The sequence below is a fragment of the Dictyostelium discoideum genome (assembly GCF_000004695.1).
Source record: "Dictyostelium discoideum AX4 chromosome 2 chromosome, whole genome shotgun sequence".
NCBI classification, from domain to species: domain Eukaryota; phylum Evosea; class Eumycetozoa; order Dictyosteliales; family Dictyosteliaceae; genus Dictyostelium; species Dictyostelium discoideum.
This window is the reverse complement of record NC_007088.5, coordinates 4,131,744-4,145,318: the sequence shown is the minus strand read 5'-3', so window position 1 is coordinate 4,145,318 and position 13,575 is coordinate 4,131,744. Positions and strand designations below refer to the sequence as shown.

The window sequence follows — 13,575 nt, the reverse complement described above, 5'->3', positions numbered from 1 at the left end:
CAATCGGTTTAATTATTTTTTGTAAATAGTTTTTGTTTTTTATATAATTATATAAATATATTCCAAAATTGTTTTGTTTTGTTATTTTTGATTTATTTATCTATTTATTTATTTATTTATTTATTAATAATATATATTCTATTAATTAATTCAATCCATTTTTGTTTTTTTTTTTTGTTTTTTTTTTTTTTTTTTTTTTTTTTTTTTTAGAAAAATCTTCCAAAATTATTTCTTGTGGTTTCATTTCATTCAAAAAAATTTTAAAAAAAATAAAACGATAAGTTAAATTTTTTTTTTTTTTTTTTTTTTTCATTTTTCGTTTTGTTTGTTTTATTTGTTTTTTTTGCAATTATTACTATTAATTTAGTTTTGTTACAAAAAATTATTTTTTCTTTTTTTTTTTTAAAATAATTTTTTTTTTTTTTTTGTTACACATCATCATTCACACTTTTTTAGAAAATGAAATATATGGAAAACAACAATACCAGTCATAGTAAACATCCATTCATCATTGGTGTCACTGGTGGAACAGCATCAGGTAAAACCACAGTATGTGACGAAATTATGAAACGTTTAGAAAATAAAAGAATTGCCATAATTTGTTTAGATTCTTTCTATAGACCATTATCAAAAGAAGATAGAGAAACTGTTGCAAGTTATAACTTTGATCATCCAGGTAAGCGATTCTAGCTAGCACAATAAAAAAAAAAAAAAAAAAAAAAAAAAAAAAATTTATTAATTTTTTAATTTTTTATTTTTAAAAACTATTAAGATGCTTTTGATTGGTCATTAGTTGAAAATGCATTAAGAGATTTAAAAGATGGTAAAGATATTGAAATTCCAACATATTGTTTCAAGAGTCATTCACGTTTAGAAGAAACAGTAGGATTAGGTGATGTTGATGTTATTTTATTCGAAGGTATTTTATCATTCTATACACAATCGTTGAGAGAGCAAATGGATATTAAGATCTTTGTCGACACAGATTCTGATACTCGTTTATCTCGTCGTGTTATGAGAGATATCGCTGAAAGAGGTCGTAGTCTCGAGGGTGTTTTATATCAATACGAAAAATTTGTTAAACCTGCTTTCGATGACTATATCCTTCCAACCAAGAAACATGCCGATGTCATTATTCCAAGAGGTGCTGATAATGTAGTTGCCATAGATCTAATCGTTCAACATATCAGTTCAAAATTATCTGAAAAAGAATCTTTTAGAAAATCTCAAGGTCAATTAAATGTAAATGGTGGTAGTAATACTGCTTCTTCTGTAAATCATGCTTAAAAAAAGAGAAAAGAAAAAAAAAAAAATTAAGTAAAAGTACACACAAATCAAACAAAAAAAAAAAAAAAAAAAAAAACAGAGAAAGAATAATAGTGCAAATAAAAACATCAAACAAAAAAATCAAAACAAATCAAAAATAAAACAAAAAAAAAAAAAAAAAATTTTTAAAATTTCCTGATTTGTTATAAAAAAAAAAAAAAGAAATCTTTTTTTGGTTGGTGCATGTTATAAGGTTACTGTTTAAATTTTAAAGCAATGTTATGTCTTCCATTAGATTTTTACAAATTTTATTTTTTTTTATTTTTATTTTTATTTTTTTTTTTTTTTTTATTTTTTCATTTTTTTTTTTTTTTTTTCTTTTTTTTTCAAAAACAGACTGTAAATAATCACACAGGCTTTTTATAAGTGATAGCCATAATTACCAGTCACCGGTACATATATATATATATATAAACCCCGACCTGTATAATAATAATATAATAAAGTGTTTTTGATAAAATTTCAAATAAATAATTAAATTATATAAAATAATAAAATGAATAAAATGTCAAATTCCTCATATAGACAAGAAATTAAAGAATATAAAGAAAGAGAAGTTAAGGAAATTAAAGAAATTAAAGAGAAATCTCTTGCTGAACTTAATAAAAAGAAATCACTTTTAGATAGAATAAATAGATTCCAACTTAAAATAGATGCCGAAACTGGTGTATATTTTGGTACTACACAAGAAAAAAGTGTTTACTGTATGTGTATAATTTTGATTTTTTTTTTTTTTTTTTTTAATCAAAAAAAAAAAAAACAATAATAGTAATAGTAATAATGATAATAAAAAATAATAATAATTTTAATAATAATAATAATAAAATTTTTACTAATACTGGTGCCAAAAAAAAAAAAAAAAAAAAAAAAAAAAATTTAAATGAAATAATAATAATAATAATACAGACATATTATTCTTTATTTTATGTATTTTTAGTGCTTATAATTTTTTAAACATTTTACTTAAATCCTTTTTGTAATAATATAAATTAAATAAATAAATAAATAAAAAAAAAAAAATAAAAAAAATAAAAAAAAAATATTTTTGTTTTGATCAGAGTTTTTTTTTTTTATTTTATTTTATTTTTTGTTTTTTATTTTTTATTTTTTTTTTTTTTTATTTTTTATTTTTTTTTTTAACTATTTTGCTACTTTGTCGAAAGGTTAACATTTATTATTTTCACATTTTCTTACTATTTTTATTCTGTCGACAAAATCCTATCATTCGTGAATAATAAAATTCCTGGTTTGGTTTTTTTTTCTGTTTCTCTGGGAAAAGATTTAAAATATTTTAAATGGTTTTTTTTTTTTTTAATTTATTTTTTCAAATAATTTTTTTTTTTTATTTTTATTTTTAATCAAATACCCAGTTTAATATAAAAATAAAATTTAATTTATTTATACTTAAATTACGTAATTTTAATAAAAACAAAAATAAATAAACAAATAAAAAAAAAATTAAAATAAATAAATTTTTTAAAAAAAAATAAATAATCAAATAAAAATAAATAAATAAATTAAGAAAAAAATGAATAGAATGTCAAATGTGGAATATTTAAAAGCAATTCAAGAATATAAAGATAGAGAAATAAGAGAAATTAAAGAAATTAAAGAAAGATCAATGGCAGAACTTAATAAAAAGAAACCCTTTCTATTAGATATTTATCATAGAGCTCAACTTAAAATTGAATCTGAAACTTGTCTATTTTTTGCTACTTCTACTGAAAAAAGAATTTATTGTATGTATAAAAAAAAAATAAAAAAAAATAAAAAATAATAAAAAAAAATAAAAAAAAATAAAAAAAAATAAAAAAAAAAAAAAAAAATAAAAAATTATCTAAACAAAACAAAATACTAATATTTAAAAAATTAATTAAAAAAAAAAAAAAAAAAAAATATGGTGATATGTCACATTTAGACCCATTAATGTTTATTTCTTTTTTTTTCGTTTTATATAATTTTATTTTCACTTTAATTAATTTTTTTTATCAATTAACTACTTTACAATAATAAAAAATAATTAAAAAAAATAATTAAAAAAAAAAAATGTAAATTACATCACAAAATTATTTTTTATTTAATTTATTTTTTTAAATTTTTTTTTACTTCTTTTTTCTATTTTTAGTTATCTCTCTTCCAATGACCATTGGTTATTGATTTTTTATTTATTTTTTTTTTTTAATTTATTTGATTCTTTTGGCAATTATTGTGTAAAAAATTAAAAAAATTTTGTAAATTTTCTTAATTCATTCTGGGTGTTAGTTTTTATTATTGTTATTTTTTTTAATTTAAATATGCCGGTAGTGAAAAACACACCATTGCATTTTTAGTGGGAGTGTTTGGGTGTATTATTAATGTGTAAAATAATTTTTTTTTTTTTTTTTTTTTTTTTGTAAATGTGTGAATGTATATGTGAGTGTTGATTTAATTTTTAGTAGACTGTGAATATGACAATAATTTAAATAATTTTATTATTATAATTTTTTTTTTTTTTTTTTTTTTGTTAAATATACCATTGCAATATAATTAGTGTGTTTAGTGGGAGTTTTTTTTTTTTTTTTTTTTTTTTGTTATATATATAATTCATATTAATTTTTTTATTCATTTTTTTTTTTTTTCTTTATTATAATTAATTTAATTTTTTTTTTTTTTTTTTTTTACTATTTAATAATTTTTTCTTTTTTTTACTTTGACTTTTGGTTTATCTAGTATCAAGTTTCCATTAAAATAATATTAATAATATTATAAAATAATAGTAATTGTACAATTTGTATCATTCCTTTTTTTTTTTTTCTAAAAAAATAAATTAAATTATTAATAAAATGAGATTACTTAAAGCTTTATTAGTAGGTTGTTTGGCTGTGAATGTAGCTGTAAGTATAACAAATTCATATTATTTTTTATTATTTTAAAAACAATAATAATAATAATAATAATAATAATAATAAAAATTATTAAAATTAATTTTCTTTTTTTTATTCTTTTTTTTTTTCTTTTTTTTTTCTTTTTCCTAGTGTGCCACTACTGATGTTAAATTACAAAAATGGTTTGAAAATATTGACCAAACTCAATTGAATCCATATCAACAATCAATCTATAATAGATTGGCATCAATGGAAGAATACGTTGATGAATGGAAGAACATGTTCCATTTAATGGTCCTTGATGAAAATCATAATGAACAAAATCCAGAATGGTCAATCGTTAATAAAAAATGGAATGAAGGTTACAATTATGAAAATGAACAAGAAAATAACTTGGATAAAGAAATTAAACAAATTGAAGCCACTCATAATTTCCAAGATCTAGAAATGGAACTTAATCAAGAAAATCAAGAAAACAATCAAGAAAACAATCAAGAAAAAAACCAAGAAAACAATCAAGAAAAAAACCAAGAAAACAATCAAGAAAACAATCAAGAAAACAATCAAGAAAATAAAAATAATCAAAGCAAAATTCAACAAGAACAAAATGAAAAACAAGAACAAAATGAAAAACAAGAAGTGAATGAAAAACAAGAAGTGAATGAAAAACAAGAAGTGAATGAAAAACAAGAATTGAATGAAAAACAAGAAGTGAATGAAAAACAAGAAGTGAACGAAAAACAAGAAGTGAATGAAAAACAAGAACAAAATGAAAAACAAGAAATAAACCAAGAACAATTGAGTCAACAAAAGAATGAACAACAAGAAAAATTGAATCAACAAAATAATCAACAACAAGAAGAGTTGAATAAACAAAATAACCAAAAACAAAATAGTAACAAATCAATTTTAAACATTGAAGTTGGTTTGGGTCAACAAAATCAACAACAAAATCAACAAAATCAACAACAACAACAAAATCAACAAGAAAATCAACAACAAAAAAATCAACAACAAGCTCAACAAAACCAACAACAAAATCAACAAGCTCAACAAGCTCAACAAGCTCAACAAGCTCAACAAAATCAACAAGCTCAACAAAATCAACAAGCTCAACAAAATCAACAAGCTCAACAAAATCAACAAGCTCAACAAAATCAACAAGCTCAACAAAATCAACAAGCTCAACAAAATCAACAAGCTCAACAAAATCAACAAGCTCAACAAAATCCACAAGCTCAACAAGCTCAACAAAACCAACAAGCTCAACAAAATCAACAAGAAAAAAACAACAATAAATCAATTCTAAGTATTGAAATTGGAAATAATGCTGCACAAAAACAAAGTGAAAACTCTAAACAATCTGCTGCAATTCAAACTGATGTAAACGTTGCCAACAAACAAAACCAAGAAAACAAAGCTAATCAAGAAAACAAAGCTAATCAAGAAAACAAAGATAATCAAGAAAATGGTGATAATCAAGTGAATGATGCTAATCAAGAACAAAATCAAAATGAAAACAATGTTAATAAGAAAGTTGAAGAAAGTCAATCAAGAAAATCAAGAAAATCAAAACAAGGTAGACAAGGTAGAAAATCAAGACAAGAAAAAGAAAATACTAATGATTTATTAGGTCTTGATATTGGTCTTGGTTTAAATGGTAATAATCAAGAAGATGCTGAAAACCCAGGTTTATTCGCCAGATTAGGTGTTTCTAAACGTCAATTGGTTCCAGAAGAAATTGAAAACCAAGATTTGGCAGAAGCTGCTTTTGAAATCACTTCTGAATTAGAACAAGAAGTTATTCGTCAAATTAATGGTCAACAAGCTGACTATACTGTTAATCCAGAAATAGTTGCTCAAGCTAAATTAATCGTTGAAAATGCTTATGATGCTTATTAAAACACCGTACCAACATCACCACCATCACCACCAATAAAATATAATTACAAAACTCATTCAAAATTTATATTAAATTTTATTTTATATCATAAACTTCAAAAATCAATTAAACAAAATTAAATAAATTTCTATTATTAATAAAAATAGTGTGTCCTATATGTTTTATTTTTTTATTTAATAATGAGTTATAAACTTGAAAACATCACCATTACCATCATCATCATCATCACCATCACCATCAATAAAGTATAATTAAATAGTGTGTGTTGTATATGTTTATTTTTATTTATTTATTTATTTATTTAATAATGAATTATAAACTTGAGCAATTCTTTTAATACCTTGTTCAATGAAATCTTTTGGTAGAGTGAAAACTAGTCTAAAGAAACCAGGTTTTTCAAAATAACATAGTTTACCACTATTTAAGAAAACTTTATTTTTGAAAATTTCTTCCCACAATTTAATTTCTTTTGAGAATGGATCAGTATTATCTTGATCGTCATCAGTAGTAGTATCATTTGGTAAATATTTTAAACAAGCACGTAAATCCAATGATAGGAAGACACCACTTGATGATTTAATGAATGGAATTGAATATTGGTTTAATAAATTTGAAGCAAATTCATAAGATTCTTTTAAATTTGATTGATTTGTTTTAATGAATCGTTCCAAGTATTCTCTGTCTTTTAAAATGTTGATAGCAGTATATTGAGCGATATTTGAACAACTATAAAATGCACTTGTAGATAACATGTATCTAAAAACCGTCTCATTCTGTGAATAGAAATAACCGATTCTATAACCATTCAAACAGAAATCCTTACTAAATCCATTCAACACATGTACATATTCTCCTAAATCACCTTCAAGTATTTCGTAAATACTTTTAAATTCATTACCACCATCACTACCATCTTCACTACCAAATACTGACAATGCATAAATTTCATCACTAACAAAATGAATTTTTTTATTTCTACACCATTTAACTAGTTCTTTAATTTCACTTGGTTTAAAGATGTAACCTGTTGGATTGTTTGGGTTACAGAGTAGTACCATTTTAACACCACCTTGGTTGTATAGTGATTCAAATTCTTTTAAATCTAATTTGAAATCTATGATTTCACTAGTACCTTTATTGAGTGGGTCTTTGAAAATTTCCGATTTTGCAGCGATAACTTTTACACCAAATCTTTGATATGCGTCATAGACGAATGATGGATAAAATGGCGATGGTATAATACACTTTTCATCTTGATTACAAAATAAATTGAAAATGTTCTCTAATAATGGTGTTGCACCACCTGATATTAATATTTGCTCTTTTTTAACCAACAGTTTTTCATTGGTTGGTTTGTACCCTTTGAAAATTTGATTTTGTAATAACTCTTTTGCTATTAATTCCCTTAATTGTGGTATACCTCCTATTTCACTATATTGAGTTAAACTTTGTAGTGGTGCTGCTGCTGCCATTATCTCTTTTCCATCATTGCCGTCACTTTCAAATATTAATTTCTCTTTCAATATATCATATGATAATACATTCTCTGCAATACCTAAACTAATATATCCATTTGGATTATTCTTTGAATTATATAAATCTGACATTGCTATAAAATGTGCCATTGCTAATTTTGAATTACCTTTTGGGGCACTTTTATTTATTTATTTATTTATTTATTATTAGAAAATAAATTAAATAAATTAAATAAATAAAAATAATTATAAATATAATTATAATTACCTTAATAGTCTAATGGCATTATCTGAAAAACCTTCATATTCTGAATTATAATCCATAGTTTGTGTATTATTACTTTTTAATATTTATTTACTTTTTTTTAATTATTTACTTGATTTATAAATTTTTAAAAGTATTAGATAGAATGTTCCTTATTTTGTTATTTTATTCAATTCTTTTTATTTTTTACTTTTTTTTTTATTTTGTTCGCGAACGAAAATATTATTTTTAAAATAAAAAATTAAAATGAAAAAAAAAAAGAAAAAAGAAAACTCGATGTTCAATTTCATTTATTTTTAAAAAATTTGCAGGTGGGAATGTGTGTTTATCCAAACTTATTTTTTGAAAATTCAGATATTTTGTTTTTATTTTATTTTTATTTTTTAATTTTTTTTATTATTTTATCTAATTTAAAATTTTATTTTTTTTGGTTATTTTTCTCTAAATTATTTTTTTAATTGTTTAATGTTTAATTTTTTAAAAAGAGGAAAAATAATTACTGTTTAATATTATTTTTGGTATAAATAAAAAAAAAAAAAAAAAATAAAATTATAAAAAAGAAAAATAAAAAAATGTTAATATATAGTAAATTGTTTTGAAGTTAATATTCTTTCAAATCTCAGTTATTTTCTTTCTTTTTAAGGCGAAATATCTTTTTTTTTTTTTTTTTTTTTTTTGGTGATTAAAAAATCATTGAGCAATAAAAAAAAAAAAAAAATAAAAATAAAAAAAAAATAAAAAAAATTAATTTTATTTGAAATTTTTTATTTAATTTTTTTTTATTTTTTTTTTTTTATTTTTTTATTTTTTTTTCAATTTAAATCATCATCAAATAACGAGAGAGATATTATTTGAAGTAAAATATAGAGAAAACAGAAAAAAAAAAAATATTATAATAATAATAATACTAAAAAAAATAATATAATAAAAGAGGTGTTTTAATATAAGCAACTTTTTTTTTTTATCCTTAAATACGTTATTTTAATAAATACTAACAATAGTAGTAATATTAAAATAAAATTTTTTTTTTTTTTTTCTATAGAAACAAAGAAAAAATAAAAAAAGAAAAATAAAAAAAAATAAAAAAATAATAAATAATAATAAAAAAAATAAATAAATAAAAAATAATTAAATAATATTCTTCTTATTAATTTGATTCACTCCCACATTCACACACTCACAAAAAAATAAAAAATAATAATAAACAAATAAAAAAAATAAAAAATTCAAAAAGAGTAGCACATTGCAATACGATAACACACACAAAAAAAAAAAAAAAATTACAAAAAAAAAAAAAAAAAGAGAGATAACAGAAATAAATAAAAAAAAACTTTATAACTTAAAAAAACCCTGCATTATGTTTAGTGAAAAAAGTAAAAAGAATAATATAATTCAAATCATCAATAATAACAACAAAATTAGTAGTAAGAGAACCCAAAGTTTAAATAAAAGAAAGCTCAAACCTAACATTATTAGTAGTAGTAAAAAAAGTAGTAGTAGTAGTATTATTATTTTTAGGAGAAACCAGTTATAATATTAATAACAATAAAAATAATAATAAAAATAAAAAAATGAGCAGTAGTGGTAAAACAGAAAAAATGTCTTTTTTTAAGAAAATGGGCAATAATAATAATAGTGGTAGTAGTGGTATTAGTAGTGGTAGTAGTGGTAGTAGTAGTAGTAGTAAAAAGAAATCATCATCCTCATCATCTTCATCATCTTCATCATCGTCATCATCATCTACAGCAATACCAACATCAATAACAAATATAAAAAGTAGAAGTCAATCTACTGATGGTCTAGGTAACCAATCATGGATATTTAATTTAAAAATTAGTACTTATAAAACCATTGAAGCTAAAGTTGGATCAAAAGTTAAACTAAATATAAAGAATAGACAAGATGCACCACTTAAAAAAGGTGATAGATTCTTTTTTTCAATATCCACACTAAATAAACAAAGAACTGACCGTATTGTTTCTCAATCAACTGTAATTCATGATCCACAACCAATCAATGATACTACCTCTAAAGGTGAAACCGAAAGAACATTTGATGTGTTGGTACAATTTGATAAGATTTTCTTGGATCCAATACCAAGAACAATCTTTGAACCTCATCCAGTTTTATCAGATTTAGCCCATTCAAAAGGTTCTTTCACTAAAATTCCTGATTCTCAATTATCTTTATTTTTAGATATAATTTCAAATTATTCAACAAAAACTGTCAAGTAAGTTATTCTTATATATATTAATATATATATTATACATTGTTAACATAATTTTTATTATTATTTTTATTATTATTATTATTATTATTATTATTATTATTATTATTATTATTATTATTATTATTATTATTATTATTATTATTATTATTATTATTATATATTAGAAAAGAAGCAATGAATTTTTTAACAGGTATTAGTCTTGGTGAGAATAATAGTAAAAAGAATGATACAAACATTAATAGTGGTAATAATAGTACACCAATATTAAATTTAAATCCTTCAATTCATAGTACACCTTTAAAAGAACCAATATCATTAGATAATAGAGATGATACTATAAATAATAATAATAATAATTTCGATAATGATAATGAAAATAATAATTTAGAAAATATATTTGAAAGAGATTATGAAAATAATAAACTCAATATATATGATAAAAATGATGGTATTATATTAGATCAAATAGCTCAACAACAGGCTCAACAAAATCTACAACAACAACAACAGCAGCAACAACAACAACAAAATCAACAACAACAACAACAACAACAACAACAACAACAACAACAACAACAACAACAACAACAACAACAACAACAGCAACAACAACAGCAGCAACAACAACAACAACAACAACAACAACAACAACAACAACAACAACAACAACAACAACAACAACAACAACAACAGCAACAACAACAACAACAACAACAACAACAACAACAACAACAACAACAACAACAACAACAACAACAACAGCAACAAAATAATTTTTATAGTGGTTCACCAAATTCATTACCACCAAATTTATTAAATCAAATTCAACAAAGGAGTGAACAACAACAATCACAACAACAACAACAACAACTTTTAAAGAATCAAAATATGATACCGCCACAACCACATTTACAATATCAACAACCACCACCGAAACATCAGATGTCTCAATTACAATTACAATCACAACAAGAATTATCAAAACAAAAACCAACAAAGAAAAGAAATACAATTGAAGAATATAATTCAAATTATAATTTATCAATTCAACAAAAAATTGTATTTGTAACACCAAATGGTCATCCAATTTCTGTATTTTCTTTAATTAAAGGTGAATCTCGTAAAACTAAATTAAAAACTAGTAAAAAAGATCACCACCATCATCATCATAGTGGTATTAAAAATAAGGAAAATTTAAATATTAATTCTTTAAACAATGCAAATATTGATAATAATAATATGATTATGGGTGGTAATATTAATTGTAGTGGTAGTGATGGACAAATGTTAATTAATGGTGGTATTGGTGTTGGAGGTAGTGGTAATAGTAGTGGTGGCGGTGGTGGAGGTGGTAGTGGTGGTACAAACTTTTATTTAAGTAAAGAATCAATTCTTAATAATCTTGGTTTAAATGGAAAGAAAGAGATATCATATGCACATTTATTAGCAAGTGAAAATGATAATGATCTAATTGGTGATGAATTAGATTGCAATGGTGTTCCACTTAAATATGACCCAACCTTTTTAGATAACTCTGAATTGAAAACTGGAAAACATAGAACCGTAATGAATTTACCAAGTTATAAAGTATCGATTTTCCCATTCATAAAGAAAGGTGCAATCAAAGAGGAATTAAATGAACAGTTTAGACAAAAACATCAATGGATTAGTCAACCTGGTATTACATTATATAAAATTAGAAAGATTAAAAGAAAGCTAAAGAAAATCACAATTCAATCAGGTTTAGAGATTAGCACATTGGGTTTGGCTTATGTATTAATTGAAAAACTTATTATGAAAAATTTAATACCTCGTTCAAACTTTAAATTGGTCGCTTCAACTTGTCTCTTATTGGCTGCTAAATTCAATGATACTAAAGCAATGGAGAATGCATTGGGTCCATTCTTTGAACAGGTTGAAAAAAGGTTTGATATCAGTAAAAAAGAAGTATTGGCTTCAGAATTTTTAGTTTTCTCTCAATTATCTTTTACTCTTTTCGTTTCTCAATTTGATGTTTTACCTCATTTAAATAGATTAAAATCAGAAGCTGTAGAAGATGAAGAATTAATATTTTAAAAATAGTTATAAATTATAATTTTTAAATAAAATAAAATATTAAAATATTAAAACAATAGAAAAAAAAAAAAAAAAAAAAAAACAAATTAAATAAATAAAAAGATATTTATAAATATCCTTTTTTTATTATTTTTTTTTTTTCAATTAATAGAATAATTATTAAAACAAGATCAATGGTTGGAATATATTTTTTTTTTTTTTTTAAATTTATCTTTATTAATTTTAATTAGTTAAAAAAATAAGATACATATGAGAGAGATAGTATAATAATATTATTAATAGAGTAATAATTATATAAAGTAATGGTTGGAGGTGTGTGTGAGTGAGATGAGGGGGGGGGGAAAGTGATTATAGAGAAAGAAGAGTTAATTTTAACAGCTCATTGTTGGACATGAATCTTTCTTTAACCAATCTGGAAGATTTTTAAAGAATTCATTATCGTCTGGTCTCTTTTTGAGATATTCTTGAACATTTTTATTTGATTCAAAGTGATTCTTTAAGCAGTCAATCTTTGGGAATTTACCTTGTAAATGATCTGGTGCAAATCCAAGATGGCCAAGATAATCATAGGCAACATAACAATAAAGATCTGCAATGGTAAGTGAATCACCACATGCAAGATATTTATTCTCTGTTAATACTTTTTCAAATGCTCCGAAATATCTTGGAATTACAACATTAATAATTCTATCTCTACCTTGACCCTATTATTATTATTATTATTATTATTATTATTATTATTATTATTATTATTATTATTATTATTATTATTATTATTATTATTATTATTATTATTATTATTATTATTATTATTATTATTATTATTATTATTATTATTATTATTATTATTATTAGTATATTTATTATTATTATTTCCATCAATTTATAAATTATTATATAAAAGATTTTTTATATACATACAGTTAAAACAGATCTGATTGCTGGCATGACAATATCAGTATGAACACATGCAACCGTTTCAACAACGAGAGCTCTTTCTTTGGATGATTTACCAATAAAGTCATATTTATCACCAACCCATTTGGTAATGGCTAATGATTGATTTAATTTGAAACCATCGGTTTCACGGAATAATGGTAATTGGTCAAATTTGAGTTCCTTTCTTAATTGGTCATCTATTTTGTCAACATAGCACATGTCATAGTCAACTCCATGGAATGCCTAAAAATTAATTAAAAATAAAATTAATATTATTATTAGTGTTTATTTAATTTAATTTAATTAATTGTTATTAATATGTTATTAAAAAATAATAGGTACCATTAAAACTTGTGCAAATTGAACATATCCTCTATATCTTAAACTTGTTAATTGTGGTTTAGAGTTGGTTGGTGTTGTCATCATTTTTTTATCTTTTATAATTATTATATATTTTTTTAATTGGAATTTATAATTTCAAAAATGGGCTTGTTTGA

At 22.0% G+C, this 13,575-nt stretch overlaps 7 protein-coding genes across 7 annotated transcripts; 5 read left to right on the top strand and 2 right to left on the bottom strand.

Moving 5' to 3' along the window:
* Window positions 1-459: 459 nt before the first annotated feature.
* Window positions 460-1,287, top strand: udkB (uridine kinase; the record flags this gene model as incomplete). Its single annotated transcript, XM_638933.1, has 2 exons — window positions 460-676; window positions 773-1,287. The coding sequence occupies 2 exons, from the start codon at window positions 460-462 to the stop codon at window positions 1,285-1,287; spliced, it is 732 nt and encodes a 243-aa protein (XP_644025.1).
* A 535-nt stretch (window positions 1,288-1,822) lies between these two features.
* Window positions 1,823-2,280, top strand: DDB_G0274709 (hypothetical protein; the record flags this gene model as incomplete). The annotated part of the gene is made up of 2 exons (XM_638932.1): window positions 1,823-2,030; window positions 2,096-2,280. The coding sequence occupies 2 exons, from the start codon at window positions 1,823-1,825 to the stop codon at window positions 2,278-2,280; spliced, it is 393 nt and encodes a 130-aa protein (XP_644024.1).
* Window positions 2,281-2,854: 574 nt separating this feature from the next.
* Window positions 2,855-3,103, top strand: DDB_G0274711 (hypothetical protein; the record flags this gene model as incomplete). Its single annotated transcript, XM_638931.1, has 1 exon — window positions 2,855-3,103. One exon carries the CDS (start codon window positions 2,855-2,857, stop codon window positions 3,101-3,103), a length of 249 nt encoding a protein of 82 aa, XP_644023.1.
* Window positions 3,104-4,148: 1,045 nt separating this feature from the next.
* DDB_G0274265 (hypothetical protein) lies at window positions 4,149-6,092 on the top strand (the record flags this gene model as incomplete). The annotated part of the gene is made up of 2 exons (XM_638930.1): window positions 4,149-4,199; window positions 4,341-6,092. 2 exons carry the CDS (start codon window positions 4,149-4,151, stop codon window positions 6,090-6,092), a joined length of 1,803 nt encoding a protein of 600 aa, XP_644022.1.
* Window positions 6,093-6,386: 294 nt separating this feature from the next.
* Window positions 6,387-8,123, bottom strand: DDB_G0274713 (1-aminocyclopropane-1-carboxylate synthase; the record flags this gene model as incomplete). Its single annotated transcript, XM_638929.1, has 3 exons — window positions 6,387-7,746; window positions 7,837-7,908; window positions 8,107-8,123. The coding sequence occupies 3 exons, from the start codon at window positions 8,121-8,123 to the stop codon at window positions 6,387-6,389; spliced, it is 1,449 nt and encodes a 482-aa protein (XP_644021.1).
* A 1,281-nt stretch (window positions 8,124-9,404) lies between these two features.
* On the top strand, window positions 9,405-12,139 carry DDB_G0302543 (cyclin domain-containing protein; the record flags this gene model as incomplete). Its single annotated transcript, XM_002649135.1, has 2 exons — window positions 9,405-10,063; window positions 10,228-12,139. 2 exons carry the CDS (start codon window positions 9,405-9,407, stop codon window positions 12,137-12,139), a joined length of 2,571 nt encoding a protein of 856 aa, XP_002649181.1.
* A 371-nt stretch (window positions 12,140-12,510) lies between these two features.
* DDB_G0274263 (hypothetical protein) lies at window positions 12,511-13,504 on the bottom strand (the record flags this gene model as incomplete). Its single annotated transcript, XM_638927.1, has 3 exons — window positions 12,511-12,843; window positions 13,061-13,321; window positions 13,421-13,504. 3 exons carry the CDS (start codon window positions 13,502-13,504, stop codon window positions 12,511-12,513), a joined length of 678 nt encoding a protein of 225 aa, XP_644019.1.
* Window positions 13,505-13,575: the final 71 nt, after the last annotated feature.